Source organism: Cyprinodon tularosa, unplaced genomic scaffold (assembly GCF_016077235.1).
Source record: "Cyprinodon tularosa strain WSP-4 unplaced genomic scaffold, ASM1607723v1 ctg76, whole genome shotgun sequence".
Taxonomy (NCBI): Eukaryota; Metazoa; Chordata; class Actinopteri; order Cyprinodontiformes; family Cyprinodontidae; genus Cyprinodon; species Cyprinodon tularosa.
Genome location: NW_024039518.1, coordinates 1897135 through 1909934, shown reverse-complemented (window position 1 = coordinate 1909934; position 12800 = coordinate 1897135). Strand labels below are relative to the sequence as shown.

Sequence of the window (12800 nt, the reverse complement as noted above, 5' to 3'; positions counted from 1 at the left end):
TTTGATTTGAACTTTGGTAGGGACACTATTGGTCTGGTGTCATTGGTGCTATGCAATATGCATGCCCTTTTTTATGCTCGATGTGAGCATCCGTACTGATAAGAAGAATTCATTGTTAAAAGAGAAAAGCATCATTTTGCTCCATTAATAAAAATGTTATAAGCACTACACTCATTAGATGCTGTTTATCAATGTTTGAAGTTTCACCGGCTCTGATGAATGTGGAATTAGGACTGTTTTCCACTTTGAAAACGGTTTCATTTGAACGACTAAGACAGAAGGTAAATACAGTATTTTCTTTTGAAGATATAGAATTGTGCAGAGGTAAACCCCACTCTAATATTTGTACCTACTATTCTCTCTCTGTATCAAGCAAAAATAATACATTCATTAAAATATTAACTTCACTATAAAAGTTGAACATCTGGGCTGTAGTTACTCTGTGTAGCCTATTTCATGTATTTCATCTGGGGCTGAAAAAAATGAATCATATTAATTGATTATTTCAATAATCGTCAACTAATTTAGTAAGTGATTCATCATTAACTGGAGTATAGAGACTTTAAAACATACAGTAATATAAATGTAAAATGTGCCTTTCCCCACAGAGCAACCCACTTAGATAAAAGTCTCAAGAACCAGGGATATTAGATTTTTTATTTTTTTTACTCAAAGCTTAATCCCTTCTTAAAAGCAGCTCATCTGAGGTTCTTCTCTGTTATGGTGGTTTAGCTCACAATCTGAACTGGGAATCGGATGCAGAACAGGTCTTTGTTGTCTTTATCTCTCAGCTCCCACTCCACAACACATTTGATAGAAGGATACTCGCTCTTTACTGGTAATGAAGCAAAATTGTAAAAATAAAAACAAAAAAATGAAAACAGTAATATCAACTAAATATTAGTAAAAAGGAAAGCCTCACATTTTCTTTTTTAGTTGGCTGTGGCTAAGAATCAGAAATGTTGATGGCTCACAGTCTTTATTTGCCCATTTTTCCAGCAGTCTTCAGAACTCCTGGCTGACTCAGAATATTTCGTTTTATAAAAGAAAAAAAAAGGTTTTTGTTTTTTGGTGCACATGATATTAATTTTTTTATTGGGACTAGTTTTGTAGCCTAATATTAATTGTTGTAACCACTGCATTCTAGTGTGAATAAATTTTCAATGTTGTGCTCCAAGCACACGCGGACTAGAAAACAGCCAATCAGAGAGAGAGAAGGCGGAACCTAAGGCAGAACAACCAATGAGAGTTGAGTTAAACAGCGCAGCACAGTTCCATGCGCTGCTACATGAAAGGGACAGGAGAGACCAGGCAGAGGAGCTGCGAGAGGAAAAGAAGGCACTCCTGCAACAACTACTGCTGGAAATTATAAACATGTTGCTCACATCCAATTATTGGTAGGGACAATTAGGTCGGTTCAAAATTTTGGTAGGGACATGTCCCTATGGTCCCTATGCAAACCTACGCCCATGACCCTAACACTCTGCTCCTCCTTGTCAGACGTTTGGTGAGAAGCTGCTGGGAGTTATGGCTTGGATCATGCCCATCTCTGTGGCTCTCTCCACCTTCGGAGGAGTAAATGGCTCCCTCTTTACCTCTTCACGGTCAGTGGACTTGATGACATACTATCTATTTCTGTCCTTTAAGGACAGAGGTGGCTTCTAGTTTTGGTAGTTACATTAACTTGAGTAACTTTTTGATACAAACGTAACTTTAGGAGTAGTTTTACCATATAACCATTAGTTTCTTTTACTTATACTCAAGTAATATAAGGTAATAACGAAGTATCACCACTCTTACTTGAGTAAAATCTTTGGCTACTCTACCCACTGTGAATAATTTTACTCATATATATATATATATATATATATATATATATATATATATATATATATATATATATATATATAAAAAGGTCAGTGAAACCAAGACACACAGAGAAAAAGACAAAACACAAGTTGCATGAGAGTAGAAGAACCACCGTTCCAACGGAATAATGTATTACATCTATAAAACTAAATTACAACTATATCTATGCAACTACTTTATTAGTATAATGATTTTCTTACAGTATAACATGCATAAAGTACACTTGAGTGGACAGATAAATATTTCTTTATAGAATAAAGGTAGAATTTTTTTTTAAACTTTGTTTTACATTCCTAAGAATTTATTAAAGCTGTAGAAAAAATTGTGACTGACTTTATCATAATTCATGCATGAGAGGATTAAATAATGTCGCATTTGACAGGAAAAACAAGAAATCTTTTTCATGCTACTGCAAGGTATTGATGACTATGTTACCTGTTGGCTAAAGGGCGAGTTATATCCCCTGCAGCAGTGTGTTGCAGTGAGCTTGATGCAGACATTTTTTATTTATGCTCATTTTGAAGCATGGTCTGTGCTATACGCTGTGGGTCTAGATACGGCCGAGGTGGTGAGGAAGTGGAGGCAAGTTTGTCTGACAAAGGAGGAACATGGGGGCGAAAAAGAGCGGAGATCCAGGTGGAAAAAGGGTCCCAGCGTTCTCGGGCACCTCGCTCTTCTAGCTGATCCATCTTTACGAGTTGTTTTGCGCAATTGCGGTCATAAAAACAAAACAAGCTTGTTTCCTGTCTGCGGCACTGTCTGCGGTCAGTTACAATTTGGAAGAGGTGCAGCAGAGTGTCTGCGGAAGGGGGCGGGGACGTCTTTGAGTTCACTGCGACACCTACGCAGAGGAACTGGTTTCAAAGTATAAATCACCCTTAAATCTTTAACTTTGCTGTAAGTTTTAATGGACTCTTCAATTCAGTTTATTTACATGTCATCTCAAGGTACTTTAGACAATACAGTCAGATTGGTTAAAAGATATGTACCGTAACATAGAAGAATAAGTTAATAAAGTTCTCTTTCAAAGGCCTAGTAAAATGAAATGCTGTTTCAGTAGAAGTCAATAAATTGTGGCTGTATTTTAGATTTATGTCGTCTCCCCGTTTATTCGTGACAGGTTGTTCTTTGCTGGGGCCAGAGAGGGACACCTCCCAAGCCTTTTGGCCATGATCCATGTAAAACGCTGCACCCCAATCCCTGCTTTGGCCTTCACTGTGAGTACTGCTCTCATCTTCTTCACTGTTCAGTCGACAGCAGACAACCAGACCTGTTCTGTCTCTTCTCTCTCTCAGTGTCTGTCCACCCTGCTAATGCTGTGCACCAGTGACATGTACACCCTCATCAATTATGTGGGCTTTATCAACTACCTCTTTTATGGAGTCACTGTCGCCGGGCAGATCGTGCTTCGAATCAAACAGCCCAACATGCATCGGCCAATCAAGGTAAGTTCATTTTCACACCTGAATGCAGTTTAGTAAACTAAATTTGGACATAAGAGGAAATGTTCTTATCAAACATAAACATAGACAATGATATAGCAGTGTTAGACGGTCTCTGTGAGTTTTTAAAATCTAGAAATGTTTTTTCTCTTTAGATCAGCCTGATATGGCCAGTTATTTACCTCATCTTCTGGGCCTTCCTGCTCATCTTCTCCTTGTACTCTGAGCCCGTGGTGTGCGGCATCGGACTTGCAATCATGCTCACCGGAGTTCCAGTCTATTTCCTCGGTGTCTACTGGGACAAAAAACCACAGTGCTTTAATGCTTTTGTTGGTAAGTGAGATTATCACAAGAAAAGTTTCTCTGTTGGACTCTGTTAGTCTACAGATATGTTGCATCAAGGTATACCAACTTTTTACAATACTGGTCTACTAGAAATGTTTGATCATTGTGAATTCTATCAAATGGGAAAGTGTGCAATACTCTCAACAAGCATTTAAGGCTGCTGTAGGTCCCTCACAGGCTACCAATGTGCCAGCTTATAGTTAAAAAAACAAGCTCAAAGTTCAATTTACAAACCTATAAATTAACTAATTCAAGTTCATTTGGTAAATTAAGCCACAATCCTAAACAATAGAACCTTGTATCTCACCATTTAAATGTGCAATTATAACATATAGAAAGAAATGGACAATACTCAATGCATTCAAGGTGCACTGAATGTGCAGTAAAGCCGAATTACACAGAACTTCTGAAACACAAAGGTACTTTCAGGTTATGCTGAAAAGACCTGTATCAAAAATTATTTCTTATGATACTGATTCAGTAGCAGATATTTTCCAAGATAGCTTGGATGCTTTAACTTATGTATTGCTTTAAATTTTAAGTAGACACGGCTGACATATGGATTTGTTTTTTAAATCCTGGTGGGCACAGTTTGCATATAAACTTGGGTTTTTTTCTCAGAGTCTTCCTTTGTTAGTTCATAAAACTCTGCCAAGCGCTCTGCAAAACTGGCATCAGAAATACCAGCATATGAGTTTGAATTGCGTTTTATTAGCAGTAGACATGCTGGTCTGTCATGCTTTTTGCTGTTATAAGTGCTGTAAAACCTGGCGTTATGCAGTGAAAAGTGTCGTTATCAACTGAATGCGAATGTGAGCTGTCTTTCTTGCTCACGATCATTACTTCAAAAATGATCTGTCAGTTCACCGTTCACTAAAAATATGAACGTATTAAGCGAACGCTGTTCATTGAACGCATTCATGCACAATACTGCAGGCAACACAGTCCTTACTCAGCACTCCCTCTCAGATTCCCCAGGTTGTTCCACATTCACTGAAAGGTGCAAACTCCTCCTAAAGAGATGACTTAAATGCAAAGGACTTTTTTTGTTATTTATATCTGCAGTTGATTATCCTTTTTTTTTTCTATCCAGGGGCAAATATGAAATTATTATTTTCAATTCTGATTATTATAATATTAAAACAAAATATTTCAATACAATGCGGATTTATTAAAGTTGTATATTATGTACTTTGAAATCAGAAACTAGAAAAAGCCCTCAGAGAACGCAGATCTCCACCAAGTAGCTCATTTCCTCGACATATGGTTACTTCCACCTTGAGTTAATACTTGTGTTTGTTTCAAAGGTTTTCCTGGATCCAGATGGTGATCCAGATCATCATCAAAATTTAATAATTTGTTGCAAGTTAAAATATGCACCTTCACTGAAAATGTAATCAAAATCTGTCCTTTTTAGTTATAAAAAAAAAAAAGGCAAACTGGCAAACCAATGCTGATAAAAACATATGATAATAATGTAGGGGAAGATTTTCTGTCATCCAGGTCATAGTCATTCCAAGAAAGTTAAAATAAAATCCACTGGACTTTGTTTCTATGTTTGCAAATGTTTCATTTCGATTCCAGGAAGCTTTTTCAATTCTAAATACAAATACCGTCGAGTTCGAGGCCAAACAAAGCCTTGGCTTAAAAAACATGCAAATTGATCCCTTAGGAATGAGCATTCGTTTGAAATTTTGAATTGAAAAAGCTTCCTGGATGGGAAGCGAAATGTCTTCAAACTTGGAAACAAAGTCCAGTGGTTTGTTTTTTTACTTTTTTGGAAATACAATAATTGTAATAAGCTTAAATAAGTTTAGAAAGCTTATGTGAATATATAAGGCTTTGTACGTGTCTGACAGGTTAATTCACAACATTTAAGACGAGATCTAAAACCCTGTGCTTCATTTGATAAAATAATAGAAAAATCTAAATAAACAAGAAATCAGGAAGAGCTGTGGACCTCCACAATGGAACCTGGGGACCTTAACCAGGGTTCGCCCAATTGTAGACTGCAAACCAGAGAGAACTTCACTGATATTATGTAAAGACCGCTCATCTAAAAAAAAATTGAGTCAACTAAATAAACTTTTTGTTACGCATATATACTATAAAAATATATTTTTTGTCAACTAAAAAGTTTGCTATTTATTTTTACTTTTCTCAAAATGTGAAAAATACTTTAGTCCAATCTTCAAAATTCAGGACCCTTCACTTAGTCTGAAAGCCCTATTGGCTCATATTTTAAAATAATAAAGGAGTTTATCATTGGGTAGATGTCTCTGTGAGGACTTTCGTATCCGTACAGAACTTTCTCAGCTTTTTCTCCTGATCTATTTTCTTCCTCTTTTACTTGCAGACAAAATGACGTACTTGGGCCAGAAGATGTGCGTCGTTGTTTATCCCGCCGAGTCCAGCAGCAGCAGCAATGGAGACGAGGAGGGCGAGGAAATGCAGGAGGCCAGGTCTCCTCTGTCGAAAGACGAGGGAGAAAACCATAAAGCAGAGGACTTTTGAAGCTGATTTTTGTTTTCTTTTCTTTTTTTTACTCCTAGCTAGCCCCTTATAGAAAAAAATCTGCAAACAGACACACCCATGTGGGTGTGCTCTACAAGTGCAGACACAATCCACAGTTTGTTTACTGATCAACACTTTTTCTCTAAGTGTGTCTCTTTAATTGACTAGAATTTGTACCAAATATCCCACCTGGGTTGGTTCGGCCTGAGCTCCATCAGAAGTGCAATAAAAAGCGGCTAACACCTTCCATTTCCTCACCTCTACAGACACATTTAAACTTTTTGTATCATTTTTTTTATTTCCAGAGACTCTGTGGTGGACGTGTCTTTTTGCTTTATCTTTTGTCACCTTTGTAAATTTTGCTTCACTTCACGTTAAACACAACAAAGCTGCGTTATTGATTGTCAAAACACAAAGAAATCTACTTCAGATCATTTCATGTTTTTTTTAATGACTCCATGATGCCTCATTGTTTTGTAATTGTTATTATTGGTCATAGATTACACTTAGTGTCTAATCATGTTTTGGCTTTTTTTTTTACTATGTAAACTGTAATATTCTTGATATTATGTTTCCCTAATGTTCATTTCAGCTTAATTCTATTCCTCATACTGAAAATATGTGTTGATTGTAAAAGTGACGTTGGATTGGTTATTTTGCTGACAAAAGGTGCAAATATTGTATTACCTGCCTTAATCGGATAACAGTATTGTGTGCTTTAGTGCAATTCTAGCCTTTTTTTAATGGATACGGAAAAATCCCTGTAGGTTTCTTTTTTTATTATTATTATTCTAGAACCTAAAAGAGACACTAAGCAAATAATTATTTTTGAAAAATCATGTTCCTATGTGGAGAGAAAGTAATTAATTTCTGCTAAACTTGCCTTTCTGCGTGCAAATCACATGCCAACATTGATTTTTTTTTTTTTTATATAGTTTACATCTTTGTTTTAATACCCTTCTATGCTTAATTTTGATGCACAAATAAGAGCTTTACACAAAATGTTTCTTTTTCTTTATTCGCACAGCTAGAGGCCCCTTTTTTCGGTGCAATATTCCCACAGACACCAGCAAAACCCTAAAGCTGCACCCTGTGAATGAACCCTTATGGGTTGTCTGTGTATCCAACATGCTGGATTTTAAAGGAACCAACACTGCTGCACACACACAGACTAACTATTCAGTCTTTGTGTCTCAGGGCATTTCCCACATACACTGCCATGAAATTTAGCATGTCGAATGGAATCCAGTTTAATGATGCTCTGAATCTTTGCTTTTAGATATTTATTTTGAAATTATTTTTGATTCTACATCTAGATGTAAAGTAAAAAAGATGAAAGCGGTTGATAAAAATTAAAAAAAAGTTTGGCCATTCCTGTATGTCTTGTTAAAATGTAGGGGTAGCAGGATGCTGTAGATGTACAATGATGTGTGTTTTTGTTGGACCTGCACGTTTATTGTGCATTTACAGTATATGATGACTTCATAGATTGTATTATAATTTCCCTAAAGTAATGAAATCCACTGATTGTTTGAATATGTAAGCGTAGCTCACCTCTTATTAGCCAGTCCACTTTAATGTGGTAATTTTCTTCAGACATTATTTAGCTCCAGCCCCTTTTCTAATTTATACCCCTATTTTATATTCATTTGGAGGTAAAGAATCACGAAAGTTATCAAATCTCACATATAATTTAACATCACTGAATGTTTGTTGATTCAAACTTAACTGTTTGTTGTTCTGATGCAAGTTTGATCACTTTTCTTTAAAGTAGACTAACACATAAATAAACTATAATCATTTGTTGGAACACCATGTCCAGAGGACAGGGAGTGCACAGTCTGTACAACACTTCCTGCAGCAGACGGCTCCTTCAGAAGCCAGAAAACATCAGAACAATTAAAACTTTAAAAGAGTGTAAATGATTATCTTTGAAGTCGTCGTGTGTTTACCAGCTTTGTGAAGAGATTTGATCCAACATACAATGTGCAAAAATGAGTCCAGAAAACATTCCTATCTTAAAATCCGATGCTGCAACTTTACTTGACTAGACTACAATCAAAATGGTGAAACTGAAACACATAAATACAGCCTTAACACTCCGAAGGGTTTTTCTTGGCCGTTGTTCCCTGATAAGCTGCAACTTTTATGACTTTTGAATTTAAAAAAAAACGCAAGCTTTCAGTGGGGTGGACAGTTACCAGTGTTTCCTGTCAAGTCGGTGTGTAGTTAGTAGTGAAACACCTTACTGCATACATAGCACTGTGACCACAATGTTATACAAAGTTTTCCAGCTTCTGCTGCCTCTTACTGTTTTTCAGTCGGACAATCATGTGAGGAATATCAAATATGTTTTAAAATGTTCATGTACATAACAGTGGTCGATGTTTGACAGAAATAAAAAAAAAAAAATCTACACAAGTCGATCCAAGTTTTGTTTGTTTTTTTCCCATCAATATAGAAGCACCAGTCGCTGTTTTGTGGTCCAATCTCTAATTTCAAGCTTTAACAAGACAATGCATATCCTGACTTTTCTTTCAGAATCAGTATATAAGAATAAATATAGTAGCTGATGCCAATGCAACACCATGTGATAGCATTCCCTGTAAGACTACGGGATGATGATAACTGACTGTCTTTAGCGTGTTATACAAGATATTATTAGCAAAAAAAAGGAGACTTGTTTCATGCATGAGTGAACTCATTTGGTCAGAATAGGTTTATTTGATCAGCACGTTAAAACATAATAAAAATCTATGTGATTGCTAATGATAACATACAGGGTATCAATCAGAACTTGAAGCTGCCAGATCAGTGTTTTATCAAAAATTCAAAAATTGTATCGGGACACCTCTAGTGCACAGAAGATGATTAAACTGGGTCTCCTGAGGAGAAAACAGCTAACATGGAATCTTCTGTCAGTAGCATCTTCCACACTAATGAGGGATGTCTCCTATGCTGCATGTTAGAGTCACTCTCCAGTCACCAGTAAGGGTAAAACTATCAGATTCTACTTTCACTTTAATTGTAAAGAACAGATCAAACTGAAAGACTTTCCAGAATCTGTTTTATTTCAATGAACATAAAGGGAAACATTTTAACAGAGACCAAACAAAAGCAGGGAGAGATTCAGCCGCTGACAGCTATAGTTAAACATAATGATTCTTTGTGAAACAGGACTCCAAATAATCCACGAAGATGTTCAATTGATTCATGCCATTTTTACTGAAACACAAACATCATAATAATGTTCTTCACTCCTCTTTTCTCCAATGAGTTCCATATTTAGGAAAAGAAAATGAATGCTTTTTAAGTTTTTTTTTTTGCATCTTATTTATCTTATCAAGCGTTTAGCAAAAAAAAAAAAAAAAAAAAAAAAAAAACAGATTCAAAGGTTTTGGTTTATTTTAAGGTTAGTCTTGTTTTATATCTAAACACTGTTTTTTAAAACTCTCCTCAGTCTCACTCTGCTACATCAGTGCTTCATGAACAGCTGGATTCAATCACACCCTGTGTGTTACATTGTGACAAAAAGAGACCTTTACATTTTAGTTTTGTCACGTTTATTTTAGGTGCAGCAAACATTCTTCTCCAGCATGTCTTTGAGAACATAAAACTATTTGCACAAAGTGACAGAAGAATGATTAAATATCACTTTTTTCTTAACTTCAACTCAGCCATGTGTTGATCCAAGCTTTGGTGATTTACTTTCTGCGTACATACGTAGCTTTGGAGATGGAAAGCAACAAAAACAAAAACAAAAAACTGATTCAACTCAGTTAACGACTCCATGGTGCCTTTAAGTGTCAACAGGTGGTTGTTCAGCTGCTTCAGGTAGCAGTGCGATCTTTGAAGGCATCTTTTCAGTTTTAGCTTGTTTAGTTGAGGCTAAAAGGTGAAGCATAGCCGGCGTCCTCCTCTCAGGGCCAGTACCAGGTGCAGAACAGAGCCGCCCTGGATCTTATAGTCTGTGGCTGTTTTCTCATCGTTCCTATGCAAGAAAAAAAAGGAATCATGATTAGATTCAGAGTTTTTTTTTTTTACATAAATCATAAAAGAACAAATATGACAATGACTTAAGTTTATAAAGGGGTTTATTATTGCATTTCTGTATAGGGGAAAGTCCAAGCTTTGCTGATTGCACTAAAAGGCTCATTTAACCAGCGCATTTCATTATCATACTTTCATTTATGCACCAAATATTGTCAGCAACGAGGAAAGCGTGATTTCTTCAAGCTGCTTCAGTCTTTTTAAAAACACACCTTTCTGACACATTGAAGGCCTCTCTTGTGCTTTTACATTGTCTGCATGTATGGCCAGCAGGCATGCCCAAAGTCGGTCCTCGAGGGCCTCTATCCTGCAGGTTTTAGAGGTTTACCTGCTCCAGCACATCTGATTTTCATTGATTTCTGATTACCAGGCTTTTGTTGATCTATAACCATTAGAATCAGCTGTGCTAAAGCAGGTAAACCTCTAAAACCTGCAGGAAAGCAGCCCCTCGAGGACTGACTGAGCATGTCAGGTAGAGCTATAAAAGCTGAAAAACATGCCATATGTGACAATCTAAACGAATTAGTGACAACAGTATGACTTGCAATCAAGATTGTCACAATAAAAAAATAAATTTGTTAATCACAAGTTAAAAATGAATCGCATGATACATTTAAGTGAGCTCAATAATTTGTGTTTGCCTTGTTTCCTCTCTTCCTTTCTGCTAAAGACTGTAAATAACAAAAGGTTATTTACAGTCACTCCCCCCCTTAACATTTCCGCAGCATAGTGAGTGTTGCATGAGAACCTCTTGACTGAGGAGGAGTTTTCCCAAAAAAAAAAAAAAACAAGCTGAGATTTGGAAATACCAGAGATGGAATCGGGTCAAATCTGAACCCGACAGCTGCAGTGTGGGAGAACTTTGGCTTCAAACCAAATGTCAATATATCATTGTTTGTCTCAATAATTCCTGGGAAAATGTATTACTGTGACAAGTCTACTTGCAATAAATAAATGCTGTTATTGTATCTTTTTAGGTTTATTGCAAACATAAATCTCAGAACACCTACTTTTTGACTCAGGTACATCTCAGTCGTAGTACCTTAACAACTATAACAGGAAAACATTATACCCTTCTACGACACTGCATTAAATAATATATCTGCTGCATTTAACAACACAAAATCTAATTAATTTACTGACAGTGAACCTGGATGAACCTAAACAGAATTAGCTACAATTTATGGCAGCAATTACAATTAAAGCATTACATTCTATGCATTGCAGATTTATCCACAGTGATATTAAAACAGGGATATTTTAAGATGTACAGCATCAACCTAGATAAAAACAGAAGCTGAATAACACACAACACAGCTCATTACAGGCAATAGAACATGTGGATCTAACCTGAGAGTTTTTCCTTTCCTCTGTTGCTACAAGCATGTTTGGTGTGAGGGCTTGCCTTTGAGTCGAGTCGATGTAATCAACTCTGTTTCCTTAGATGAAAGAAATCATTTTGACTGCATGATCTGGTTGAATTATAATGTGCCCTGAGATGACAAGTGTTGTGAATTGCCGCTATATAAATAAACCGAATTGAACTGGTGCTTTCCTGTGGTGCTCAAGCAGTCTCTGTCTGCACTTATTTGAGGAATAATTGATTATGTCAATTAAAACTTTCTTTCAAATCATGATTACTTCTCACAATAACGATGTGCAGCATCATGAGGTGGCTTATTAGGCCTACACATTGTTTTTCACTTCAGGGAGAATATGTTGATGCTAAAAACTGCTAAATCACTACCGAATAGGAAAACACAACCCCTTTCATTGAAACCCCTGAAACTACTGTCCGTTTAGAAAAACAAACAAAAAACATATGATCTTACATTTGTTTCCCACTGTAGATCAACCTCTGCTGTTGGGGAGGGATCCCCTCTTTCTCCTCCACTCTTTCTTTAATCCGCTCCACCTGGATTGGAATACATTGCAATCAGTTAGGTCTAAATGCTCTAAAACGGGTAAAAACACAAGTTTTTTGGCTGTGAAAGGGAAAAAAGAGGATGTAAACCATCATTAAATACCTTATCTGTAGGCTCTATGTCAATCTCTATTTCCTTGCCAGTGAGAGTCTGTAATAAAACACTTTATAGACTTAGAGATGATAAGCAAGTTATGACTGACTCAGTGAGTGTATGAAAACAATAGGCTGTCATCACTGCTTTATGTAACTTACCTTCACTTTAATCAACATGGTGGGCAATCTATTTAAGTAAATGTGAAATCAGTTGTAACACTATGATAAAGATTATGCTATCTGGAGTGATTATTGCTATGAGTTTAAATAAAAAATATATTTTAGCTTATAAGTCGGAGAAGCATTTGTTCTAGGAGTCCAGCGGTTGCTTCCTGTGTTTTTTGTTAAATCCTCCGGACTGGCTTGTTAGAGCAAGAAATGTTCCGCTTAACTTATAATTCTTATTTTTTTGTATAAAAAAAAATAATAATATTAATAAAAAAACAAAGACGATGTATGCTACTCGCTAATATTCACACAAGTAACCACACAAGTTAAAACGAAGGAAAAGCGAAAATAAAAGTATCCAACTGCCTTACAAAGTATTTACGACACTAGCG

The 12800-nt window shown here is 36.2% G+C and overlaps 2 protein-coding genes across 2 annotated transcripts in view; one reads left to right on the top strand and one right to left on the bottom strand.

The window, feature by feature from the left end:
- Nucleotides 1-8332, top strand: part of slc7a8a (solute carrier family 7 member 8a) — a 36120-nt gene extending 27788 nt beyond the window's left edge. Inside the window, exons 7-11 of the mRNA XM_038270357.1 lie at nt 1501-1604; nt 2990-3086; nt 3165-3314; nt 3467-3644; nt 6013-8332. Of these exons, the coding sequence (XP_038126285.1) occupies nt 1501-1604; nt 2990-3086; nt 3165-3314; nt 3467-3644; nt 6013-6170 (687 nt within the window). The 3' untranslated portion in view covers nt 6171-8332. The remainder of the gene's footprint in view (nt 1-1500; nt 1605-2989; nt 3087-3164; nt 3315-3466; nt 3645-6012) is intronic.
- A 1028-nt stretch (nt 8333-9360) lies between these two features.
- nedd8 (NEDD8 ubiquitin like modifier) lies at nt 9361-12605 on the bottom strand. Its single transcript, XM_038270383.1, has 4 exons — nt 12400-12605; nt 12248-12295; nt 12053-12135; nt 9361-10161 (listed from the first exon to the last, which is right to left on the bottom strand). The coding sequence occupies exons 1-4, from the start codon at nt 12415-12417 to the stop codon at nt 10059-10061; spliced, it is 252 nt and encodes an 83-aa protein (XP_038126311.1). The 5' UTR covers nt 12418-12605; the 3' UTR covers nt 9361-10058.
- Nucleotides 12606-12800: the final 195 nt, after the last annotated feature.

Coding starts and splice junctions, on each gene's coding strand:
- nedd8 (XM_038270383.1), bottom strand. Junction 12,136..12,247: donor ACATAGAGCCTACAGATAAG/GTATTTAATGAT, acceptor ATTCCAATCCAG/GTGGAGCGGATTAAAGAAAG. Junction 10,162..12,052: donor ATCTACAGTGGGAAACAAAT/GTAAGATCATAT, acceptor TTTCTTGCATAG/GAACGATGAGAAAACAGCCA.